Source organism: Myotis lucifugus, unplaced genomic scaffold, assembly GCF_000147115.1.
Source record: "Myotis lucifugus unplaced genomic scaffold, Myoluc2.0 scaffold_701, whole genome shotgun sequence".
In the NCBI taxonomy this organism is placed as follows: Eukaryota; Metazoa; Chordata; class Mammalia; order Chiroptera; family Vespertilionidae; genus Myotis; species Myotis lucifugus.
Genome location: NW_005871749.1, coordinates 209078 through 236676, shown reverse-complemented (window position 1 = coordinate 236676; position 27599 = coordinate 209078). Strand labels below are relative to the sequence as shown.

General features: G+C 39.9%; 1 protein-coding gene and 1 pseudogene across 1 annotated transcript in view; both read right to left on the bottom strand.

The window, feature by feature from the left end:
* Positions 1-6821: 6821 nt before the first annotated feature.
* Positions 6822-7742, bottom strand: LOC102433231 (annotated as a pseudogene).
* Positions 7743-22133: 14391 nt separating this feature from the next.
* Positions 22134-27599, bottom strand: part of FRMD3 (FERM domain containing 3) — a 108259-nt gene continuing 102793 nt past the window's right edge. Inside the window, exons 13-14 of the mRNA XM_006105588.3 lie at positions 26974-27435; positions 22134-22356 (exon numbers count right to left, since the gene is read on the bottom strand). Coding sequence (XP_006105650.1) covers positions 22343-22356; positions 26974-27435 — 476 coding nt within the window. The 3' untranslated portion in view covers positions 22134-22342. The remainder of the gene's footprint in view (positions 22357-26973; positions 27436-27599) is intronic.

Below are 27599 nucleotides of genomic sequence, written 5' to 3'. Positions count from 1 at the left end.
AGTGACTTCTGGGTTCCCGTGTCCTGCAAGAGGTTAGACCCTGCGGGGACCCAGAGAGGGAAAAAGCAAGTTGCTTCCCAGCCCAGAACCTGCAAAGCTGCCAGATGTACAGTCACCTGTGTGGAAACCAAAATCTCACTGGTTAGAAACTCAGACCCCCGTTCCCACTCCTGGGCTGATAAATCAATCTCCGCGGCGAGGACCCAGAATCTGGATTTAACCAGGTGCTTTATAGGGTCGGGAGGTTGGGAGACCCCGCCTTTGCCTAATCTTTTTACTCAACACCACTACCGCCACCCTATAATGGTAAAAGAATCCGCACCCCAGTATCCTCCCCAGCACCCCTCAAAGGCGGGAGGTGAAGTGGGGGTGAGGGGCTGAGGGAGGTGAGGGGGTGAGGGGGGTGTGACGGTCCTTGGACTCGGAAATGCAGAGCCCATTCAGTTGCTTGAATTGAGGTTTAGTAAGCTGCTCTTTGCGGGTTTCCCACTAGGGGGCAGCGTCGTTCTTCATGCCTGTGCATTGGGTAAAGCAGTGGTCCCAGGTGTTCCTTCCTGTTAATTGTGGCTGCAGTCTCCTTAATACAAACTCGATTAGAGGGCGGAACTTGGATGCTGAGAGATATCTCCTTAGGAGGAATGGGCCGGTAGCAGAGCCTAGGGCTCTAAACGTGAGAAGCTCTTAGCTCCAATTCTTGGTTTACACTTGAGGTTGAGAACAAAGAATCCAGGCTTGCAAAGCCATAAGGTTCTTGTTAAGAATGACACCTGTGCACTAGACAACAGATTTCTCAGCCCTCTGAGCCTTATCCTTTATTGGGCAATGGGACGAGACCTCAGGATTGATTCAGACAGCCCCAGCCCTGGCTAGACTTGAAAACTAGGCCTGGGCCCTGGAAAACCCCGAGTCTCATCTGCTCATTTTCTGGTGAAATGTGGGAGGGACTCGCTTCTGCACTAACGGGAATCCCCATGCTTTAGTCCTCCCTGACAGTGAAACCTGGACCTGTAATATTTGCACAGCCTCCCTTAGAGGTCTGGGGGAGGCTCAGCTCAATAGAGGGAGGTAATCTATGGGTCTCCACTAGCCTATGCACTTACCATGCCTTTTTATAATAACCTGTTTATAGGTCTGAATTCTGTGTTACTGCTGCATACATATAAGTAAGCACAGCTCGTTCTGTATTAGCCTGGAATGTACTTCTCCAATTCAAACTTCTGGATCGTGAATTGTTGTTAAAACGGGGTGAAGGGACTGAAATGAGTAAGGCCAAGTGAGCAGGCCACAACATGCCCCTTGGGATAATAGTTGTTTCACACAAAAAGGGGCCCATAGTCAAATAAGAGTGTAAAACATTTTATTAAATGTATTTCTTTATGTCAGGGCTTTTTTTTCAGAAGCTTTCCTAAGTTAGTGTGCATTGTGACTCCTCAAGATAAAGCAACTATATGCAGCATTTCTCACACTTCCCATGGCTCCTTTTTTCTAAGAGGGACATGCAGAGCAACTAATCTGCAGGGCACACCTTGGGAAACACTAAACTGGAGTGACAATAACCTCCCACAAAGTCTGTATAAGGTAGCATGGTACAGAGCTGTGCCAGCGTCTGGTTTTTCAGCGAAGTGATGGCAAAATAGATTTGGGCTGCCTTCTTCAGGAGCGGGATGGGAGCAGCCATTTGAAAAACAGAGGATAAAGAATTAATTTGCCATGAGGACACGTCAACAGTTACGTTTCAGGTGCTTGATATTCTTTAGTTTCCAGGCAGACCTAGTTTTATTGCATTTCACTTCATTTCGCTTCACAGATGTTGCGTTTTGGTTTTATTTTTTACAAATTGAAGGCAAGACTTTCCACCAGCCAAAAGATTGACTTGCATTTACTGCAATGAGCTAGAACTGAAACAGCGACATCTTGAGGTATGCCTGTATTTAATCCTCACAACTACTCTCTGAGATTTCGGTTTATACCCATTTTAGAGAAAAAGAAACTAACACTAATTAATCGAATATCATGTCTGAGCTTGTGTAGGCAGGAAGTGATAGGGCTGGTATTTGGAGCCAGATCTTCCTTGAGTACATTGCAGAACCCAGGCCCTGCACCAGGGCAGCCAGCAGGGGATGGGGGGAGGGGGGACAGGGGGGGGGAGGGGGGGGGAGGGGGACACTAGGTTTCATTTTCATGGTCACCTGAGCAATTAGTGCTGAAAAGTGAGAAAGAGAATAGCTTTCAAAGAGTGAGCAGAAGGCCTGGAAAGTTGGCTTTTGATGGTGGCAGTATCTAAGCCTTCTTCCAAAGATATATATGGTCAGGAAAAATTAGGAAATTTATTAGACTAGTGTCAAAGCAGTGACTTAGTAACTGACAGAATTTGCATAGAGTCAGGAGAGAGTCAAGTTTGTCTTTGAATTTCCTGGTTTTGTTGAATGGGGGAAGGAAATGCCATTAGTCAGGCTTGGCAACAGGAGAACCAAGGTTTTTTATTTATTCTAAAAAAATCTTTTACATGTTCGTTATTTTTCCGTTTTGTTTTGATGGAAAGCTAATGAGTTAGCCTTGAATAGAATGAACCTGAAGAACCAGTGAAGTATTTAGGTGGCCCAAAACAGGTGAAACTGGGGCTGCATTCTGGATTATACCAGTTTGGACTGCAGGTGCTACTTAAAATCATTAGCATAGATAGGATCAGCTGGAGAAAATGTTTTGCGATTCAAGAGGACAGACATTTCGGGACACCAGAGGAGAAAGCAATTTTGAAGGTGACACCGATGATCCTTTAAACTTGTTCTGAGTTTCCCATCTTTTGCCATGCTCTACACAGACACAGAGCGGTAGCTGCTGTGCAAAATGGAGAATGGAGATGGCAAAGTACAGAGGGATTTCTTTGTGCTAAGGCTCAGTTTCCAGAAAGAAGTATGACTTTTTAGAACCCCAGGAAATTTCTCTCTCTCTCTCTCTCTCATGTTTTAGGTTCACAGTCAAAGAAAGGCTGAATCCCCAGAGTGAATGAATCAAAATAAACCATAACATAAAAGTCTGTGCATTAAGGTTGCTCTTAAATGCTTGCTATCGTGTGTATCCTGCAGGACTCATGAGAAGGCCCATTTAAGCACAACAAAGATGCTTTCGGGAGTTCAGGAGGCTACCAGGTCAGCTGGTGGAGTTCCTCCTGCAGTGCTCCTCCTCCTATCAGTAGGCATGGCCAGAATGCCTTTTTGTCTGCAGATCTGGCCCAGAGTTAGCCAGACTCAAAGCACACATGTCTGAGAGAGATAGTTACCTGGCAGCATCGCTGTGTGAAACCGAATAAGAAGTCCCAGTGAAAGTGAGGATCAGAAATTAGAAGCTGGGAAAGGCACACACACTCAGCTGCTGAAAGAAAAGGGCCTGGGGCCTGCTGCTTTCATGTGTGGTTACAATGATAAACTAGCAGGGGTAGCTGGTGTCAGAAAATACCTGACAGCTCTTAGACTTGAGTAACTCTTTGATAACAGGCAGTATCCAACCTTCAAAAAAAAGTTTATTCCCAAAGTCATTTGTATGTCAGTTGTTTGAATCTGGAAATGCTTTCATTGTCAGAACAGTTCCTATAATTCATTTACCCTCATAGGCATTCACTCATTCTGTAGTAGCCAACAGATACTTAATAAGCACCTACTGTGTGCCCACTAGACTGCTAAACATATAGCAGTGAACAAACAGCCAAAAATATTCTTGCTATCATGGAACTTCAATTCTAGTGGGAGGAAACAGACAATAAATAAATAAGAAATAATTAAGAAACGCATGTTGTACATTAGATAATGATAAATACAAATAAGGAAGAATAAGTAGGCATGGGGGAAAGATGTGCTGAGGCCTATGTTCCTGGAAGGCCTTATTGAAAATGGAACATTCGAGCAAGGACATCAGAGTTGCAGAACTCTGAAGATATGTGGGGGATTGGCATCCAGGGCTGAGGGGAAAGTAAGTGCAAAGGCCCTGAGGTGAGAGCCCAAGGGTTTGAAGATCAGTAAGAGGTGGTGTGACTGGAGTAGACTGACAGGTAGAAGAATGACAAGAGGTGATGTCAGAGAAGCAATGGGAAGCCTAGTTCTATAGTCCTGTTTTCCTTTTTCTCTGAGATGTGAACCTGTTGAAAGGCTTTGAGAAAAAGAATGATGTGATCTGACTTAGATTTTTAAATATTGAGATATAATACACTTTCTGCCTCCATCATCTGCCTACCCCTAACCTTCCCCATGGCAGCACTGAGTGGGCATGTAGGGGACATCCTACTCTCCCTGGCTGCATGACTTCTCTCCTTTCTATTCTTTCATGCCTCGTAGTTGGCTCCAAATATCCAATCAATTCTGACGCACAGCCTTCCAGTCCTGTGCCTGACCAGCTGTTGGCCATCTCAGAGGCCCCTTGGCATGGTCCATTGCTTTGGCCCAACAACATTAAATGTCAGTCTTCTTTTCAACTGCATACATTTTTTGGATTCTCTGAACAGGCTATTAGATCTCTGGCCTCCAGCCCACAGGTCCTGCCAGTGGATTACATTTCCAAAAGTTTGGCCTATAGGCCCAGATCAAATGTAAGTTGGATGTAAACTGCCTCCTTCTCTGTAGACCTCATGAGCTGCCCCTGCTCCACCATGAGAAGTAGATCTCTAACTTTGGCTAAATCCTTTCGTAGGCATGCTAATTCTTACTTGAAGGAAAGAGTCTGTGTTTTTCCAGGAGAGAATTCCCTAAACAGCACCATTATATGCTCCCAGGACAAGAGGAAGGCCACTCCCTCTGTCCTTCTCTCAGACATTCCATTCTGTATAAGCAGGACTAGACTTCTTTTTAATCTCTGCCTCTTTGCTTGACGAAGGTTTTCCTTTATTTGCAACTAAGCTTCTAACGAAATGAATTTCCCAAGTTTTCCTGACCACATGTCTTTTAAAGAAGGCTTACCTCCTGCCCACCATCAAATCCAACATGGGGCTTTCTTCTGCTCACTATTTCAGAGTTGACTGTCCTCTCTCTCCTCCCACTTTTCACCAGTAATTACTCAAGTGACCATGAAAATGAAACCAGTTGTAATCCCCAACCCTTGCTGGCTGCTCTGGTGCTGGGCTTGGGTTCTGCCATATATTGACAAAGACTGGCTCCAAATATCAGCCCTATCAATTCCTGCCTACACACGCTTGGCCATGGTGTTTGAGTAATTCGTGAGTGCCAGCTTTCTGTTTATAACACAAAACAATACCAGAAAGGAGAAAGTGGCAGAGAGAGAAATCAGGAGATCTGCAGAGAGCCTCCCTCACGTATACAGCAGAGCAGTGATCAACACAAGTAGATGAGGCAGCTACTTCATAACTAGGGAAGAGCCACCCAAAGAGATTAGAAGTAGTGTCTGTTCCCATCAGCAAGACTGAAAACTCATCCATCATTCATGGAGCTTTTGGTAGAACACACAGAAGATTCTTGCCTCAGAAGTGGGGCATTCTTAGCTCTATAACAAATTCTGTTCCACTCTCTCCTAACAAATCTCAAAAGCAAGTGCCAGAAGTTTCAAACTGTTTCTAAGAAACCTAGATTCATCTCAGAACAAAGCAAAAATATTTATAGGAATATAAAGGTATCCAGCATCCAACAAAGTAAAATTAACAATGTCTGGCATCCAATTAAAAATTACCACTTAAAACATTGCCATGTATACAAAGAAGAAAAGTGTGACACATAAGGAAAAGAAATGCAATTAAAACAAACCCAGAACTGTCAAAGTGTTTTAATTAATAGCCAAAGACATTAAATGTGTTTTATCTGTTCAACAGGTTAAGTAGAGACATGAAAGATAACTTTAAAAAAAAATCAGATTTCTAGAGATGAAAACCACATTGGGTGAGATCAAATACATACAGATAGCCCCCAACAGGATGGTTCGACTTACAGTTTTCAACTTTACAGTTATTAGCTAGAATTTCTAGTGTGGCGGTTCTCAACCTGTGGGTCGCGACCCCTTTGGCAATCGAACGACCCTTTCACAGGGGTCACCTAAGACCATCCTGCATATCAGATATTTACATTACGATTCATAACAGTAGCAACATTACAGTTATGAAGTAGCAACGAAAATAATTTTATGGTTGGGTCACAACATGAGGAACTGTATTTAAAGGGCCAGAAGGTTGAGAACCACTCTTAGTATGATGTTGAAAAGGAGAGGTGAGAATCGTTATCCTTGCCTTGTACCTGATCTTTTTTTTTTTAATGGTAAAATAGACGTTTTATTTATTTGTATGTAAACTTATAAACCAACCAGCCAAACTGATACTATTGTCATGACAGCAAAATACAAAAAAAAACATCTTCTACAAATACTTGAGTAATAAACAAATTAAAGGTTGTAGTAAAACAGCAAAAGGGGCAGAGGAAATCAGTGAAGCATATTATAGCTTAACCATTCACCTGAACTGAGGATTTTAACAAGACTTCCAATCCCAGAAAACATGAGTAATCCTTTACCACACACCTTTGTTTTTTACTTTCTATTTTTGAAGTTAAGATTCTAGATCTAGAGTTATCCAAATACTAGATCTAGTATTATATCTAATTATCTATAGCCAGAGGCATCTTTTATCATTTGTCTAACAGCAGCAAGACTACAGAAGCCTTTTTACTTAGACTCCAGTCATACCCGACCCCCACCCTCCAAATTGGCACAGGAGGCATAATGAGAAGCAGCATATCAAGGCAGAGATACATAGAAAAATCCTAGGAGAGGTAATACAGCCACTACCCAAACTGAGATTGAGTAATATACCCATCATCACACTATGTTCATGGCTATGTGTTCGTGGACTCAGGCTATATGCTCATGGAATAATCTGGGAATAAATCCATGGGTTGCTGGGTACCATAATACTTAGGGGCTTGCAGAATTGCATCATAGGTTTCCCCAGCAATTTCCAAGGAGGCCTCCAAATCACTGACAGGATTTTGCTGGAACTGGATCTGGGGCTGCAGGGCTTCCTCTCCATAACTAAGGAATTGATTGTTCCAGGCCTGGTTGTCCCAAGCCTGATTATTCCAGGCTTGGGGACACCAGGTCTGACCATTCCAGGCAGGGTAGTTCCAAGATGGGCTGGTCCAGGAATGGTTGCTCCACATGGAAAGGTTTCCAGAAGCGTTCACCAGGCATCCCTGGTGACAGGAGGAGAGGCCCAGGTAGTCTGTCATTGCTGAGCTCACCTGGGTCACACGGTGGCTGTTCTTTGGCCAGTTGTATTTCTGCCACCTCTTACATTTCATTCTCTGGTTCTGTAACCAGGTCTTAATCTGTTTGTAGCTAAGGTTCAGGATGCTGGAAAGTTCTTGCATCTGCTGGAGGCTGAGATACTTCTGCCTTTGAAATCTCTCATTGAGTACACAGAGCTGGGTCTGTGAGAAGACGGTTCGGATCTTCTGTTTCTTGACCTGGGCTTTCTCCTCCTTCCCTGTCCCGTTCTCTACAGAAGTGGGTGGTGTTGCGCTGGGACTGCTGGGACTGGGACTGGTGGAAGAATCAGGGTTGTTCTGAATAAGCTGGTCCATGGAGGAAGGAAGAGGAGAGACTGCAGCCTCTGTGTGGAGTGTCTCAGCAGATGACATTTGCAAGGATGCATAGTTTTCTTCAGGCTCATAAATCTCAGGCACTGGTGAAGGTTCCCTAGAATTGGATGATTCGGAGCAGGGCAGGCTTTGGGGATAAGCCGAATCCACACTCATGTTGCTGAGTTGAAGGAGAGAGAAAAAAACACCAAAGAGCTAGATTGTAAGAAAGATCCAGGCTTCAGTATTTAGCGAGAAGAGCTTAGAGAAATATGAAAATCTCCAGATGTAAAAGTATCAAAAAGATGGGAGGAAATGGGTCAGTTTTGCAGGGACAGGACCCGACCAGCCAATTTTGCAAAAAGATCTTGTACCTGATCTTTAGTGGGAAAGTTTATCACCATAAGTATGATGTTAGTTGTAATTTTTTTGTTGCAGATAATCTTTATCAAGTTGAGGATGTTCCCCTCTATTCTAGTTTACTGAGAGTTTTTATCATGAGTGGGTGTTGGATTTTATCAAATGTATTTTCTGCATCTATTGATATGAGTATGCGATTTTTCTTCTTTAGCTTGTTATGATGGATGATAGTTGTTTTCAAATGTTGAACTAGCCTTGCATAAATCCCACTTGGTCATAGTGTTTAATTCTTTTTATACATTGTTAGAGTCAATTTGCTAATATTTTATTGCGGAATTTTGCATCTGTGTTCATGAGAGATGTTGGTATGTAGTTTTCTTGTAAAGTCTTTGCCTGCTTTGGGTATTAAGGTGATACTGACCTCATATAATGACTTAGTAGGTATTCCTTCTGCTTTTAGAGATTGTAGAGAATTTGTATAATTTTTCCCTTAAATATTTGTTAGAGTTCAACAGTGAATCCATCTAGCCTGCTGCTTTCTGTGTTTTGGAGGGTAAATTACTGATGCAGCGTTTAATAGATTCAGATTGTCCTTTTTTTCCTGTGTGCAAATTGGCAGATTGTGTCTTTCAAGATATTGGTCCATTTCATCTAGGTTATTAAATCTGTGGACATTTAATTGTTTATAGCATTTTTATTATCCTTTTAATTTCCATGAGATCTATATTGTTTTTATCTTTTGCATTTCTGATAATAATTTTTGTCCTCCCTTTTTTCTTAGTTAGGCTGGCTAGAGGTTTATCAATTTTGTTGATCTTTTCAAAGTCACCTTTTGGTTTCATTGATTTTCTCTATGATTTCTGCTTTGATTCTTCTTATTTATTTTCTTATGCTTGCTTTGGATATAATCTTCTCTTCTTTATCTAGTTACCAAAGGTGGAAACTTAGATTGTTGATCTTTAAAAATTTTTATAAAGTAAGACTTTTTAAAATTTTATTGAAGTACTAGAGGCCCAGTGCACTGGTGGGGTCCCTCAGCCTGGCCTGCACCCTCTCACAATCCGGGACCCCTCGGGGGATGTCAGACTGCCAGTTTCGGCCCGATCCCCACAGTCCAACATCCCCCAAGAAATGTAGTAGTGCACAAAGTGGCAGGCGGCCAGGGCGCCACTCCTGCTCATCCGGACCCCGCTGCGCCTGCTGCCACAGCTCAGTAGTGCTGCCATGGAGGCAGGAAAGGCTCAGGCCGCCGCAGCAGCCATCGCCAGCCATGAGCCTCCTGCTGTGGGAGCACACTGACCACCAGGAGGCAGCTCCTGCATTGAGCTGTCTGCCCCCTGGTGGTCAGTGTGCATTATAGCTACCAGCTGGTCATCTGGTCGTTTGGTCGTCCGGTTGACAGGTCGCTTAGGCTTTTATGTATATAGATAACTGACAAATAAATTGTAAGATATTTAAAATGTACAATGTGCCCCGGTCAGGTTGCTTAATTAGTAAGATCATCGTCCCCAGTACACCAAGGTTGCAGGTTTGGTTTCTGGTCAGGGTACATACAAGAATCAACCAATGAAAGCATAAATAAGTAAAACAATAAATTGATGTCTCTTTCTTTCTCTCTCTCTCTTTCTTCCTCTCCTTCCTTTCCTTCCTTTCTTTCTCTAAAATCAAATTTTTTAAATTAAAAAAATGTGCAATATGATATCTGTCACCTCACATGTTTACCCTGTTTTTTGTTTATGATGAGAACATCTACTAGTAAGTTCTGCACTTTTAGCAAATTGCAGTTATACGATGTAGTGTTATCAGCTGGAGCACCATGTTATGCATTACTTCCTCAGAACTTACCTTGTATTGAAAGTTTGTACCCTCTTACCAACCTCACCCTATTTCCTCCACCTTCACCCAGACTCTGGAAATAATTGTTCTACTCTGTTTCTATAAGTTTGACTTTTTCTTAAGATTCCACATATAAGTAAGTAATATCAGGCAGTATTTGTCTTTCTGATTAATATCACTTAGCATAATGCCCTCCATATTCATACATGTTATCATAAAAAAACACAAGATTTTCTTATTTTTAAGGCTCATAATATTCCATTATGTATACTAGTATATGCCACATTTTTGGGTCCATTCATTTATTGGTAGACACTTAGGATATTTCCATATCTTGGCTATTGTGAACAATGTGGCAGTGAAAATGGGAGTACAGATAGATACCTTTAAGAAAATGGTTTTCTTTCTTTTGGATATTTACCCAGAGGTGGGATTTGTGGATCATATGGTAGTTCTATTTTTAATTTCTTGAGGAACCACCATACTGTTTTTCATAGCAGTTGTACCACTTTAAATTCCCACCAACAGTGCACAGGGGTTCTGTTTTTTCCACATTTTTTTCACCAGCATTTATCTCTTGTCTTTTCAGTAACAGCTATCCTAACAGGATAAGGTGATAATCTCATTGTGGTTTTGATTTGTATTTCCCTAATGATTAGTGACATTGAGCATCTTCCCATGTACCTGTTGGCCATTTGTTCTTCTTTGTAAAAAATATCTATTCAGGTGTTTTGTCCACTTTTTAATTGAGTTCTTTGGTTTTTCTTGTTTGCTTGTTTGTTTGCTATTGAGTTGTGTATGTTCCCTGTGCATTTTAGATCAGTGGTCACCAACCTTTCGGACCTCACAGACCACCAGTGGTCCACGGACCACCAGTTGGCAACCGCTGTTTTAGATCAGATCCCTTTATTGAATACTAGAGGCCTGGTGCATAAATTTGTGCCCCAGTGGGGTCCCTCGGCCTGGCCTGTGGGATCTGGCTGAAACTGGCTCTCCTATATCCACCGAGTGGTCCCGGATTGCAAGAGGGCTCAGGCCAGGCCAAGGGACCCCACCAGTGCACGATCAGGTCTGGGGAGGGACGTGGGAGAATGGCCAGCCAGGGAGGGATTGCAGGAGGGCTCCAGGGTGTGTCCGGCCCATCTCGCTCAGTCCCGATTGGCCGGACCCCAGCAGCAGGCTAAGCTACCGGTCAGAGCATCTGCCCCCCCCCCCCGGTGGTCAGTGCACGTCATAGTGAGCGGTTGAGTAGCCTTATCATATGATTAGCATATTACATTTTGATTGGTTGAACGGCCAACTAGCCAACCCGACACTTAGCATATTAGGCTTTTATTATATAGGATGTGGTTTGGAAATATTTTCTCCCATTCTATATGTTGCTTTTTCTTTTCTTTTTCTTTTTTATGGTTTTCTTTGCTAGCAAAAGCTTTTTTAGTTTGATACAGTCCCATTTATTTATTTTTGCTTTTGTAGTCATTGCTATTGGTGTCAAATCCAAAAAATTATTACCAAGGCCAATGTTAGGAGCTTCCCTCTGATGTTTTCTTCTGGGAGTCTTCTGATTTTAGGTCTTATATAAGGTGTCCCAAAGAAATTTATACACACTTTGAATGATTAAAACTCAGTGTTTTTAACATATACACTTTATTTTCAAAATTTTAAAGAATCTACAGAATTGAATAATTTTTTTGTCAATACCTGTTTTCAAACTGCTAACCGTTGTGGTCCAGGCACTGCTGACAATGCAAAGCAATGGAATCATTGATGTTCTGCACTTTTAGCAAATTGCAGTTAAACATCAAGAATCATTTTATTTAGTATTTGTGTGCCCTCAATTCATTGACTGTTGCCAGTTTTGTAACTGTAAACTTTATCTTTTATGTATCTCCATAAAAAAAAAAGCCTAGTGGCACTTTAGGATAAATTTTTTGTTGTTGTTCAAAGCTCATTCTGGCTTCACCCACTATTTCAAATCAGTTAAACCTGAAAAGGAGCGAAAATTAAGCGAGTTATCAGCTGTTAAAGTGTATATACAATTTTTTGGGACATGCTATATTTAAGTCTTGAATCTGTTTTGAATTGATTTTTGTGTATGATGTAAGGTAGGAATCCACTTTCATTCTTTTGCATGTTGCTGTCCGTCCACTTATTCCATTGATTATTTATTGAAGAGACTATTCTTTCCCCATTGTATATTTGGCTTCTTTGTTGTAAATTAATTGACTGTGTATACATGAGTTTATTTCTTCACTCCATCCTGTTCCATGGATCCATTATTTTTATGCATACATCATGCTATTTTGACTATTATAGGCTTGTAATATAGTTTGTAAAAGGAAGTGTGATACTTTTTTTCTTTTTTTCTTATTGAAGAAATTGCTTTGGCTATTTGGAGTCTTTTGGGATCCCAAACAAATTTTAAGATTTTTTTTCTATTTCTGTGAAAAATGCCATTGGAATTTTGATAGGATTGCATTGAATCTGTAGGTGCTTTGGGTAGAATGGAAATTTTAATAATCTTTCAATCCATGAGCTTGGAATATCTTTTCATTTATTTATGTCTTCTTCAGTTTCTTTTATCAATGCTTATGTTTTTTAGTGTATAGATCTTTCACTTCCTTAGTTAAATTTATTTCTAAGTATTTTATTTTTTATCCTATTGTATATGGGATTGTTTTCTTAAATTCTCTTTCTGATAGTTCATTGTTAGTATATAGAAATGTAGCTAATGCCCTAGCCGGTTTGGCTCAGTGGATAGAGTGTTGGCCTGCGGACTCAAGAGTCCCAGGTTTGATTCTGGTCAAGGGCATGTACCTTGGTTGCGGGCACATACCCAGTGGGGAATGTGCAGAAAGCAGCTGATCAATGTTTCTCTCTCATTGATGTTTCTGACTCTCTAACCCTCTCCCTTCCTCTCTGTAAAAAAATCAATGAAATATATTTTTTTTAAAAAAGAAATGTAGCTAATTTCTGTATGCTGGTTTTGTATTCTAAACTCACTGAATTTGTTAATTAGTTCCAACAGTTTTTTTGAGACTTTAGGATTTTCTATATATAAGATTGTATCATCTGCAAACAAAGACAGTTTTCATTCTTGTTTTTTAGTTTAGATGCCTTTCATTTCTTTTTCTTGCCTGATTAGTCTGGCTAAAACTTCTAGTCCTGTGTTGAATAGTAATGGTGAGAGTGGGCAATTCTACCTTGTTCCTGATCTTAGGGAAAAGTTTTCACTCTTTCACCATTGAGTATGATATTAGCTGTGGGCTTGTCATATTTTTTTTTATGATATTGAGGTATGTTCCTTCTTTACCTAATATGTTGAGTGTGTTTTATCATGAAAGGATGTTGTATTTTATCAAATGCTTTTTCAGCATCTATTAAGATCACATAATTTTACTTTTCATTCTATTAATGTGGTATATTACATTTATTGATATGCATATATTAAACCATGCATGCATGCCAGGAATAAATCCAGCTTGATTGTGGTGTATGATCATTTTAATATGCTGTTAAATTTGGTTTACTAATATTATGTTGAGAATTTTGTATCTATACTCAGCAGGGATATTGGCCGGTATTCTTTTTCCTGGTAGTATAATTATCTGGCTTTGGTATCTGGGTAATGATGGCCTCATCAAATGCATTTGGACTATTCCTTATCTTTGGAAGAGTTCAAGAAGTTTTGGCATTAATTTAGAATTCACCAATGAAACCATTTGGTCCATGACTTTTGTGTTGGGAGGTTTTTGATTACTGACTCAATTTGTTCTGTTCAGGTTTTCTATTTCTTCATGATTTAGTCTTGGTAAGTTACATATTGCTAGGAATTTATCCATTTCTTCTAGATTATCCAATTTGTTGGTGTATAATTATTCATAGTAGTCTTTTATGATCCTTTGTATTTCTGTGGTACCAGTTGTAATATTTCCTCTTTCATTTCTGATTTTACTTTTTGAGTCTTCTCTCTTTTTTTCTTATTTAGTATAGCAAAAGCTTTGTTGATTATCTCTTCAAAAAAGGAGGTCTTAGTTTTGTTGATATTTTCTAATGTTTTTCTAGTCTCTATATTATTTATCTCTGCTCTGATCTTTATTTCCTTCCTTCTGCTAACTTTGGGTTTGGTTTGTTCTTTTTCTAGTTCCTTGACTTATAAAAGTGAGGTGTTTTGTTTTTTTTCTTATTATAGGTGTTTTTCACTAAAAACTTCCCTTTTTTAACTGCTTTTGCATCATCCCAGAGTTTGGGCATGTAATGTTGCCATTTTCATTGTCTCAAGATTTCTATTTCCCTTTTGATTTCTTCTTTGATCCATTGGTTATTCAGGAATGTGTTAATTTTCACATATCTGTGAATTTTCCACCTTTCCTCTTGTTATTGATTTCTAGTTTCATACAAAGTGGTTAGAAAGGATATTGGGTATGATTTCAGTCTTAAATTTACAAAGCTATCTTTTGTGGCTTTCTTGTAGGCAGCCTAGTTGTGCCAAGCTCCTTTAGCTTTTGTTATCTAAAAAGTCTTAATTTCTCCTTTGTTTTGAAGGACAGTTTTTCTGGATATAGTATCCTTAGTTGACAGGTCTGTTGTTTTCTTTCAGCACTTTCAATGTATTATCACACTGTCTCCTAACCTCAAGCCTCTGCTGACAAAGTCACTGATAATCTAAATAGTAATTCCTTTGTATATGATGAGTCACTTTTAACTGCTTTCATGATTCTTTGTTTGCCTATTATTTTTGACAGTTTGATTTTTATGTACCTCAGTATAGATCTCGTTAGATTTTCCTAGTTGGAGTTCTATGAGCTTCTTGAATTTGTATGCCTATTTCTGTCCTCACATTTGGGGAGTTTTCACCCATTATTTTTCAAATAAACTCTCTGCCTGAACATTTTTTTCTTTTCCTGGGACTCCATTATTTTTACGTTTTTCTGCTTAATAAGTTTCTTGGTCTATCTTCACTTTTCTTTATTCTTTTTTCTTTTGCTCCTGATCTTGATAATTTTGACTGTTCTATCTTTGAGTTTACCGATTCTTCTGCCTAATCAAGTCTTCTGTTGAGTCCTTCAGGTGAATTTTTTCAATCCAATTATTGAATTCCTTCAATTTCAAAAATCCTCTTTAGTTCTTTTTCATAGTTTCTATCTCTTTGTTGATATTCTCCTTTTGTTTATGTATCATTTTCTTGATTTGCTTAGTGGTCTATCTGTTCTCTCTTTTCATTCTTGAGCATCCTTATAATGGTTATTTTGAAATCTTTGCCTTGTAATTCCTATATCTCTATTCCTCCAGCACTGGTGTCTGGATATTTCATTTGTCCTTTGATTGGGCCATGTTTCCTTGTATTCCTTTTAATCTTCTGTTGGGTTTCAACATTTGTAAAATCTGCCACCTCTTCCAGTCTTAGACTTTGATCTTATACAGGGAGGACTTAAGCTAGCTAGAGATTCTGGAGACCTCTCAAGCCCTTTGTGGATTTGTGTCCTCTCTGGGATTGGGTGTGTAATCCCCTAATTGAAGAAGATGCCAAGATTCTACTGAGGAGCTCCTGTTGGCATCTCTCTAGTTTTGTAGCCTCTCTGGTGCTACAGGAAGCTATGATATTGGATCTTCACTCAGTGTCTGTCTGTGGTACTATCCTCTATTGTGCTTTAAATGCCTTTGTTCTCAACTGCCCCGAATCTGCTACCTTGTTCTTGTCAGCACTTAGATCAAGTACAACAGAAACCAGGCCCTTTGGAAGTTCTATGAAAACTCAAAACATTGTGCTTATATTCCAGTCTTCATCCCTTCCCTAAGAAGAAGTCAGGAGTTTGAAGTTTTCTCTCAATCATGCCATGCTGTACAGGAGGGAGGGACTCTGACAAATGGGTGCCACAAATTTTAGTACTGAGCCTCAGTGAAGTTGGCTTCATTCTCATCTGGGATTGTAGGACCTTTTTAACTGGTTTCTGGATTTCTCAGAGGCAGTCAGTCCATGTATTGTTAAGTCACTGTCCCCGTGGGATAATGAGGGTCTGAGGTTTCCTATTCCACCATGTTACTCAGTCACTTGTCCTTGTTTAGTTCTTTTTAGACTCAACTTGTATCTCCATATCAGACAGCTGCAGTGTTAAACCATTGCCACTAACTGTTTTTTTGAGAAGTGCACAGAGGGAGCTCTGAATAAGGTGAAATAAAGAGAAATCTGAGAATGGAGCCTTTTAGAAAGTTACCATACAGATTGAGTAGTAACAGTTCTCTGGGGTTGGAGCTATTAAAGAACTCCAAGTGCATTGTTCTATCCTGTGACTATAGGGCTTCTGTTTTTTCACAGCTATCATAGTTGTGAAGTTGTTGGTTTTCTTTCTTTTTTTAATTGTTGACAGTATTACAGATGTCCCTCCATTTCCCTTCCCTTATGTCCCCCTCCACCTAGCCCCTGCCCCACTCCAGGCCTTCCTCAAACTATTGTCTGTGTCCATGGGCTATGCATATATGTTCTTTGGTTAATTTCTTCCCGCCCCCCTCCACCACCCTCGTTGAGGTTGGTTTTCAAGGGTATTACAGGGATGGTAAGAGGGAGGTGGAAATAGGGCTAATTAAAATGTCACAAGCTCACCCATCTTACCAAGATTCAGCAGGTTTTCCTTGAGTATATTTTCTTAGTTACTTGCAAGTCTTTGGTTAATTTTCAGAGTTCTGGAAAAGTAGATTTTTATAATTTTTTTCAGTGTTCTCATTGCTTTTATGGAGAAGTGCTTCTCCATGAAATATAATTTTAACAATGTATCACCTAATGATTTAACTAGCTGTTCCTTTAATTTTATTGAAGCAAAAAATTGGTTAATGCCCTAACCTTCAAAAGATTTTCACACCATCATTAGGATAATTTACTTTCTTAATTACAAAGAATTATACCAAAAAGGCTTTACCAAATCCTGGATGCAGAATTTTAATTTTTCACTTATAGGTACTTTGTTTAACCCAATCTGATCACTAAAATTTGAGAAAATCAAAATAAGATAGCTCCCTCACTTTTCTATAAAGAAAGATTAAATCTTCTTTTTAGATAGACTCTTCATCATTATTTAGGTGGTTTTAAATTTGTCAAAGACAGAAGAATTAGCTATATGCATTTGGTTTTCACACTTAAATCTTTAGTTCTAAACATCAAAGTATTCACTTTCAATACTCCCACCCTCCATTCTTTCAACCAGTTAGAGTTTGTGACATAATTTGCAGTGCCTACTACAAAATGAAAATGTGGAGCTCCTTGTTCAAAATATAGGGGGGAAATGCAGTTAAAGGTACTAAAATACAAAGGTTTTTCCTTTTAAAATAATTTATTACTTACAAAATATAAAAGGTAATAGTTATACAGGAGTAACAACATTCATGTTACATATTGCAAAAACCCAATATTTTGGTTCCATAATTTTATATAATACAATAAATAATTATACTTGATTTTACATTAGTATATAAATATCTTGATTTTTAAGTATATTTTTATTGATTTCATAGAGGAAGGGAGAGGAAGAGAGAGATAGAAACATCAATGATGAGAGAATCATCGATTGGCTGCCTCCTGCATGCCCCACACTGGGGATCGAGCCCACAACCCAGGCATGTGCCCCGACTGGGAATCAAACTGAGACCTCCTGGTTCATAGGTCAATGCTCAACCATTGATTGATTGATCATAAGATTTTTTAGGGTTCATTTTTCTGCAAATTCATTTATTGGGCCATCAAAACTTTTTATTTTAGCTGTTTCACTTTCAATTGATACAAATAAAGTAACATCAGTTGCTCTTTTTTTAATTTTGAGAGAACATTTGTTTGTTTATTCTCAATATATTTTTATTTATTTCAGAGAGGAAGGGAGAGAGAGAAACGTCAGTGATGAGAAAGAATCATTGATCAGCTGCCTCTGGTACGCCCCTACTGGGGATCGAGCCTGCAACCCGAGCATGTGCCCTTGACCAGAATAGAACCTGGGACCCTTCAGTCCCCAGCCTGATGCTCTATCCACTGAGCCAAACCGGCTAGGGCTCATCAGTTGCTTTTGACAAATGCAAGATCACCAATAATTTTTTGATAATTTTCAATTTTGAGAAGGATGTTTCTGCTGATGCTACTCTTACTGGTGCTGCTAAGAGTTTTATAGGCTCCAAAAACACTAGGATAAATTTCTGGTAAATTATTTTGAATTATAAACGTTAGTACATCTAGAGCTCCTAATTCTTGCAGAGCAGTTTTTCTAAAAATATTTAACTCTTTTTGCAAATCAGCTTTTTATAAGTCTGAATGTAAGTTTAAATGTTAATAAATACATATAATGGCATTTTAATGTTTCCTCTGACATTTCCTGTAACTTGCAGAGATTTTGAAAGTGGTTTCATTATTTGTATATAATTTAGAATGCCTATTTCTGAATTCTAATACAGTCAACCCTCCATATCCATGGGTTTTGCATCTGTGGACTTAATCAACCATGGATCAAAAACATTCTAAAAATGTTACGTTGTTGGTGTGTACTGTATAGTTGGGTCTATGATGGTTGTGTCTTTATTGAACATGCACAGATTTTTTCCTTATCATTATTCTATAAACAATCAGTATAACAACTGTTTAGTAGCATCTACATTGTATTGGGTATTATAAGTAATCTAGAGATTAAAATAGACAGAAGGATGTACATAGGTTACATGCAAACACTATGCCATTTTATCTAAGGAACTTGGAACATCCACAAGTTTGGTATCCTGTGGGGGGGCCTGGAACCAATTCCCCATGGATACCAAGGGACAACTGTACTCTATCTTCAATCACAAGGAAAAGTAATTTTACATTTGTCTATTTGTTAATAATTGGTCCATGCAAGTTTTTATATGAAAATAGTGGGGTTTATTTCTTTGAAATGCAAGGATCTTTAAATGTAATTTCTATTTCTAAGTCTGTGGATATGTTTTTCAATGTTGCAGTGCTTTTTAAAATCAGAGATTCTAAACTCTTTGAAGAATTCTAATAACTCCTGATAGTGTATTGTAATGCCCATGTGTAGACTTACTGAAAGTGTTTACTACCTAAGTGGTGGCAGATCTGGTACCAGTGCTCAGGCCAGAGAGTTAACATCTGTGCAGATGCTTCAGGGATGTGCTCCAGGGACTGATGGGCAAGCTTGCCTCCCACGACAGGTTTTAGTGCTGCCCCTATGTGGAATACCTCCTATCTCCCAGGGCCGGCTTCTGCTGCAGCTGCCTTCTCTCATCCAGGTTCAGGTTCTGGTGCAGAGTCCCCTCGGGGACTCCTAGGGTCTCAGACTACCCCATGCATGTGTTTGTGCCTGGCATCTAGGCCAACAGCTCAGCATTCATGGTGCCCACTGTTGCCTGACTGATCTCCTGTACATTTCATTGTTTCATCAGACTTCACTTAAAAAAATAAGTTCAGCCCTAGCCGGTTTGGCTCAGGGGATGGAGCGTCGGCCTGCGGACTGAGGGGTCCGAGGTTTGATTCTAGTCGGGGGCACATGCCAGGGTTGTGGGCTCCATCTCCAGTGGGGGGCATGCGGAAGGCAGCAAGTCAGTGATTATCTCTGATCATCGATGTTTCTATCTTTCCCTCTCCCATCCTCTTTCGGAAATCAATAAAAATATATTTTAAAAAAACATAAGTTCAAAGATAGAATTATTATGAATTTCAGGGTGGTGAGAGCAGAGCATTACACCAAATGCTAGAGAACAGGCTCTATAAAATTCACAGGTCACACACCCATGAAATCACTTCTGAATCCGGTAAAACTCACCCAGGGGTGATTTTGTCCATCAGGTGGACTACTTTTGGTTCTAACTATGTGAGGTTTCAGTTGAGCCCCAGAAAGCAAAAGTGACAAGATATATTAGCACCAAACGTAGGTCCTTACCAAGGTCTGGCATTCTCAGGCACAGAAGGCATATCCTCCCCTCTGCACAGTGGTTCTCTAGTAGAATCTCCCGGGAAACTCCAGTGCTGAGCTGTTCCGATACCTTCTTTCAGCTATAGTCTCCTTCCTGAGGGAAAGGAGTGGTGACAACAAAAGACTTGGAAATTGCTCAGTTAAGACTTTGTTGCTCAAGTAACAGTCCAAGACAGGTCTGGTTTAGGGTGAGGTAGGGGAGGCTCTGCTCCACACAGTCATTCAGGGATCTAAGTTGCTGGTAACTGCAACATCCTAAAATGGTGGCTTCAGAGTCACTACAGGTGTTGACATCTAGTCGCAATGGAGGTGCACACTTAGTGCAGGACTTGGAGGTGATACAGATCACTTCCTGTTCAATTCCAATGGCCACAAATCAGAAATATTGTCATACCTAAGTACACGAGGCTGGGAAACTTAGTCTAATTCTGGGCACAGGATGATGAGGAAATGGTGTTAAGATCCCCTTCTAGCCTCTACCACAAGAAATTTGCAAAAATGGGAGATTTAGAATAAAATGTATATAATGCATCCCCAGCCTTTTTGAGATAGGTCTGTTGGGGCAGACTGCCCAGAGAGGCAGCTTTCCAGTGGTGATTCCTTGTACTCATTGATAGTGTTGGGTTCACATTACAGTTTATGTTCTGGGAAGAGCAGGGGTGGAGCATTCAGCAAACTAGTGCCAAGCTGACTGGCACTTCTCATGATAAATGATCAACTTGGCTTTTGTACAACTCAGTTTTGTGTGTCCTTAGTGTGAATCGTTTGCTCACAGTTAAGCAAGTCATCATTGTTCTGTGTGTAGTTCAGAAAAGTCAAATTCAGAACTACGGAGGTGAAAGCAACATTGAGATCATTCTAACTCTACCTGCCTCACATCAAACAAGAAATCAACATTATAAATGAACAAATTGAGTACTTAGCATTAAATATTTGATGCCAGAAGACTTGTTTAAAACACATGATATAATTAATTTTGGTGAACTTTAGTCTGGTTCTTCATGGCAAGTAGGAGAACTATGACTATAGAGCAATAATCCTTCCCTATTTCACCTTGTCAATATTTTAGAGGACCAAGCTGGAGGAATTGTTAAAAGAGGGCATCTAGCTGATTGGGCAAAGCCGTATAGCAGAGTATCTGAATCAGTCCTAGTTGACCCCTGTTGCTATGACAGAATCATTAAAAATATCCCCTTTCACTCTCAAAAGAGTCCTGGTTTCTTCAAAAAATTATACAGTAATACTGTGACCAGGGAGCAGATTTATGTGCTCACAATTGTTTGCAGCTGCAAAACCAGCAGCTCAGGGTTGTCAGGACACTCGGGCTGATTCAAGGTGGAAGGAAGCTGATTCCCCAGGAAATTACAGGAGAGTGATGCTTTAACCAGAACACTGAGTTTTTCGCTTAATGAAGAACTTACCTGCCAAGCAGAGTGGAAACTAATGTTGGTTTGTCTGTCCTATATAATAAAAGTCCAGTGACCAAAAAGGCGAAACAACCAGAACGACCAGAGACCAGAATGACCACGGCTCCTCGCCCCAGCTGGCCTCACCCCCCAGTGAGCAGTTAGGAGCGATCAGGCAGGCAGGCGAGTGGTTAGGGGCAATCAGGCAGGCAGGTGAGTGGTTAGGGGCGATCAGGCAGGCAGGTGAGTGGTTAGGGGCTATCAGGTAGGCAGGTGAATGGTTAGGGGCGATCAGGCAGGCAGGCAGAGTGGTTAGGTCCGCAGGATCGGGCCTAAACTGGCAGTCGGACATCCCCAGAAAGGTTCCAGATTGTGGGAGGGTGCAGGCTGGGCTGAGGGGCACCCCACCCCTCCGCCCCCCATGCATGCGCACCAGGCCTCTAGTATGTTAATAATCATTTTCTTCCTTGAAGGATACTTTCCTTGGAAAACTCAAAATCCTTGAAATTGCCAAAATCATCATTCTTGTAGATGAGGAGACTCAGTTGATCCGTGTAAATTGGAGGAGCTGTATAATTTGCAAGACTTGTTTCAATACTTGATACTCACACAAAGCTTATCCTTTGTTCTAAGAGTTTTCCTTTACAATCAGAAAAGTGGCCTCGGTTCTCTTTCCAAAGTGATATTGGGATAAGCATCAGCCATAGGTAAAAAGTAGAGATGTGTGCTTCCAATCAATGCCCTGGTCTTTACTAAGATTTTAAGTCCCAAGTCCCCTCATCCATTTGCAAGGCATGGGTAGCTATTCCTAGCACAGGAAGACACCTTTTTCTGGCCAGAAATGGTGACATGCTGAGGTCAGTGGCAGACATCCCCTGATGCCTGAGGGTCAGCCAGGAGCAGCCTCTCCACTCCTTCCTTGCAACATTGGAGGCTGCAGAGATCCTGAACGTTCTTGAGTGTGTTTAGTGTAAATCTTGCTCCTCCCAACCCCAGTTCCCAAGAAATAATACACTTTGGCCAAAAGAGGATTAAAATCAGTTTTATTGATGGATTGGAGAACACAGCTGGGATTTGAGGCCCAAGTGAGGCTTCTTTTGTCCTCTCTGAAGTGATGACAGCTGAGCCCACTGGGCAGGGCTCGCCAGACTTACCCAACCCATCACAAACGAGGCTGGATTGTGGAGAGCAGAGTCCTGACTGGCCCACCACGGGCAGGTCCTGCTGGGTCTGTTTACTGCATGGAGACTGGATGCCCAAAAGCAGGTCCAAGAGAAAGAGAGAGAGAGAGAAGCAGGAGGACAAGTAAGCAGGGACTTTTAGCACAATATCTCCACCCAGAAGAGAAAGATGGCCCAAAGAGTCTCAAATTCATCAATCATAACCATCCCGAGATTACCCCACAGATGGAAGCTCCTCCCCAGTACTTTCCTTCCAAGCTGGAGTGTGTGTTTAAGAGAACTTTCCTCTATTTATTTGAGCAAGAAATGATAGAATAAGGAAAGGGTTTCTACCAAGAGGCAAGGTTGGGTTGGGAGCCTGGAACACTCAACAAAAAAGTGGCCAAAGACCATTTTGTGTGAGCCTTCCAGTCTGCAGATACTAAACCCCCAAAAAGGTACTGACTAGAGCTGGGACAGTAGGTCCATGTCAGCTCATGCCTGCACACTAACTACGGATTCCTTTTCTTGCCTGTACTCTAGATCCTGAACCTCTGGGGACTGCTGAGGAAGAACTTGAACTTGACAGACTTCACACCCCCCACACCTCCAATGGGTGAAATGGATGAAAGGGGTCAGAAGGTACAAATTTCTAATTGTAAGATAATAAGTTCTGGGGGTATAATATACAGTATGGTGAGTACAGTTGATAATACTGAATTGCATATTTAAAAGTTGCTAAGAGAGATCTTAAAAGTTATCACAAGAAAAAAATTATAACTGTTAGGTAATGGATTTTGCTAAACTTAATCATTTTGCAATATAATCATACATCAAATCATTGTTGTATACCTAAAACTAATACAGTGTCATATGTCAATTATATCTCAATAAAACTGGGGGGGGGAGAACTTGATAGACTTAAGAGGCCACACAGCTGGGGTACAGTTCCACAGGACACATAGTGTTCCTGTAGCACAGAGAGTCCCTTTTGCTTCATGCAGAATAAAACCCTCTGATTTCACTGTCAGGTGTGCAGTTTTAGCTTTGTGACAAACCAAAGCAGAGGGCCATGCTGCGTGGAGGAGAAGATAGGGGTAGAATAGAAAAGGCAAATTCTCCCAGGGCCATGAACAGGCAGGAGAAGGTGAATGGCAAGTGTTGCAGACCGAGGCTGCGTAACTATTCCTAGCACAGGAAGACACCCTTTTCTGGCCAGAAATGGTGTCATACTAATTTCTAGCACTCTAAAATCCTTCCTCCTCCCTCCTACCTGTCATGCAGAACACTCCTATTTTTTTCTGTTTCTCTAGTTACCTTGGTGCCATAGCTGTCTCTCAGATGGGTGTATTTCCAGTACACCCAATATTCCTGCTTTTAGCCAGGTTGGCTTCTGCAAAATATTACTCCCATCCATTGTCTGTCATATTTTTCACACTGTCACCATTCAAGGGTGACCTCATTTCATGGTCCTAGATGGCACCTTTCTGTAGTTTCCAACAGGCTATTTATACAGTTTTGCTGTGAATAAAGCTAAATGATTGCTGAAACATTTTTTCCCCAGAGTACGTTTATTAGGGATTTCTGCCACCATATTAACATATAAAACAATCTGAATGTTGACATAGAAATGCAAATTTCACTATACAAAGATAAGGCTCCAATTATAGGTAACATGGCCCCCATATCCCTAGTATTTCAATGAAATCAATTCATTTTGAATTCTTCCCAGAGTTGATTTTATAAATATTAGACAAGCCACAAAATATATTCCAAATACATAACATTTTACATGTTCCAAGCACAGACAGAAACACGATACTTTACCTACACTTTTTCATGATCCAACTTGCAATAGCACTAAAGACAAGATTGTGTGTGTATATGTATTTGCCATATATGTGTGTATATATATAATTATGTACACACAGTGATTTTCATGAGAAATTGAAACCTTTGAGACTGTTTTATCCACCATGATAACTGAGAGGGGAAAAGGAATAATAACATCACAAATTCCTCAATTGGGAAAAAGTAAACACAACTGTGTATGAGGGGCATATCAGTGGGGTGACATATATTCATACATAAACACATATGCCAATAATATGGACTATACATATACTCACACACTTGCTTTGACCACTGTATCTCACTATATTATTATATACTTTCCATCTTGGAAGCAGACTTTTTCTCATTTCATTCAGGCAGCTGGTGACAAGTCTTCTACCAAACTTAAGTGGTATTCCTAAAATGGCTCTTATTCTATCCCACTTTTACTTTTGGTGACTATTATTTAAATTCAGCCGACCCTATCCTGTCAACTTCTTCACTTAAAATATTTCTATTCAATAATCAAGTTTTCGCCTAAGAGAAAAAAGAGATGTTAGCTGGAAATGTAAAAATAATAAATGTATTACTAATTAATATAGATCTACATGGATGGACTACATGTGATATTTATCCTGTCAGTAGTTTTCAAATGTTTTATGAAGGGCAATATATTTCTTCCATAATTTAAAAATATTATTTTAAAGGACGAAAGCTAGATGATTTGGCATGGTCAGAAATTGAAGCATAATCAGAAAGGGGACACTGGTGGGCCCTTTTATCAGAACGTATGACTTCAATGTCGTATGAAAAGGGAGGGGGGAAATAACTTCAATTTCAAAGCTGGTCATTTGCAAACTTCCAAAATGAACTATAGGAAATATATGTGTATATATTGTTATCCAATTTCAGGTATGAAACATTAAAATGCAAAAAGAAAGCACATGAGAAAGAACACCCTACAAACTTAATATAAAATAAATTGATTATAGTTTGCTTAATTGAAGGCTTCATAAGCTAACTTTTAAAACTTACTTTCAAAATTGAATATCTAATAAAGCACTCAGAGCTCCATGAGTAAGTAGGATGGGAATGACCAGAGTGGAGATTATGCTAATATAAAACTGAAGTTTCCGTTGGAGTTAGGGAGAGATTACAGGAAGCCCAATCTCTTTGTAAATGAAGGCAATGGAACATTTTCAATTCATGGAGAAATCCAAACCTCCTTGCTCTTACCTTTCTCACTTACGGTATACCACAGGATTGGTCATTATGCTGCCTGGGAAGGCATCAGAGCCTTTCTGTCATGGATTTAATGGTATGAAGGAAGGTACTAGAACATTTGTCCCTTCTACTGAGTCTCTCTACTTCACCCAAGCTGAAATATGTCATTTAATGAATCCCGTCCACTTCCTTAATGAGAGCCCCAATTATGAATGAGTTCTTAAGGAAACCAGGAAAGGAATATAATTACTATCACAAAAGATAATTGGCATTTATCAAAAAGCCAGAATCCATTCTCTCCCCACCCCCTCTCTCACATACACATACTTCTTTTAAAGTTTCTTCCACAGAAACACAATGAATGGCATGAGGAACCAAAAATGTACCTTAACATTTCTCCACTTTTATTTAGATCCACTTAAATATATTCATGTCAACTTGGACAGCGAGTGTGCTGTTCTTTACAGTATCCAATACCTTGCATCACCATCACTTCCATAAAATAGATCACCTTCCTACCACCGCTTGCCTACCAGCCTCACCAAAACAGTTTTTTGCTACTTGCCATTTGTCCAACATCTGCTTCCACTCTTGGATAAATGTATAATAACATGCAATTAATTGGCATATATCTTTACTTTTTCCTTTAAAGTTTTGCTTCCTTAGCCAAAATATATGGACAGAATGCAAATGAAAGTAACAAGTCCTCTCATCCAAATACTTTTGAAAATGAACCCTGTGGTCCATTTGATGCTCAGTTTCTACATCCTCCGGTTCCATCATTTGTTTTAGAAGCCTACTTACTACAGTCTTTCTACCTATTTTCTATCTCATATGCAGCTAACAACAAATTATAGGATTTTTTTTACCCAAAATTATTTTTAAAAACAAACCTGGGCCAAAACATTAAAAAATTCCCAACATACCCTTTGTGCATTAGTCTTACAGTCTGTACAATAACTCCAGGAGGCTTCTTTTTTTTTCTTTTTTTCTTTTGTTTTTTGCTAAAAATTTACCAAAATATTCTGAACACATAAAAATATTTTTAAAAAAACAAAAACCCAGCATTAATTTAACAGTATAGGCATTGGTTAGAGGACATTATTTTCACTAAGGATTATATTCAAAAACTTTCTCTTGAATTTTCACTAAAATTCTGATTCTGAACCTTATATCTTATAATGATGATAACTATTAAAAAGGGGGGAACTCTAATTCAACTCGATGTATTATGTATTATAATAGATAAAGAGTCTGCCTGTGATGTAATAAAAATAAACATTTTGGGTTATTTAGAGGCCAACTCCCTGACCTATAACTGAAATTACTGTGTTTGATTTAAACTTATTAAGTGCAGTGAATTATGGAAAGCTAACTTAAAGGTCTGAATAATCAATTTTGAGTAAGGAACACGTGTTGACGGCTCCTTGACCATTCAGAACCAGGCATTTGCTTGAGAAATACACATCACTAATATTGAATATAGCCCTTAGTCATATGAGATATGTATTTTATGAGCAACCCAGCATATAGAGAATGAGGTTTACTTTGCCAGCCACCCACTCCTTGAGAGGACAGTAATATTCATAGTGAAACTGCTCAAACTCTGGCGTCTGGCGGATTTCACATAAGAAGGAGAGATCAATACCTGACTCCAAAAGGAGGAGGAGCAGGGGGAATACAAAGAGCAGCAGCCCCAGGCCCACCACAAGGAGCCTGGAAAAACTCTTGACCAGTGGGTTCACCCGAATATGGCCGGTCAGAATGTCATAGCTCCATGACAAAGCTCGGTGAGCTTCCTTTAGCTCCTCTTCTTCAGCCATCAAAAAGGCATTTTCATCTGCTTCCAGTTCCTCAAATGAATCTAGGTCTTCTCTTTCCAACTCATGCCTAGATGGACAGTCAAAGAGCATGTCAATCTCATCATCATCAACTGGGGTGGGGAGCAGGCTTGCACTGGGGTTGTATGACAGTTCAGAGATAGTCAAAGGCTCTTCTTTTATTTTATCTTCCTCTTCGCTTGGGGGGTCTTCGTACTCCCGGGCTTCTTTCACTGGTGAGCTGGAGATCAAGGGGGCAGAAATGTCATCTTCTTTTGGCAAAGGAATACCTGTAAAGAGACATTTTTTTAAAAATTCAGGTTTGCTTTTTCCACAAAGATGGAAACACACCAAAAAATAAAAAATAAAAAAAAGACGCACCTCTTATGGTTGGCGTGTTTACATTTATGTGTGCAATTATGACCTTCAACTTTGATCATTTGCAAGAATAAAA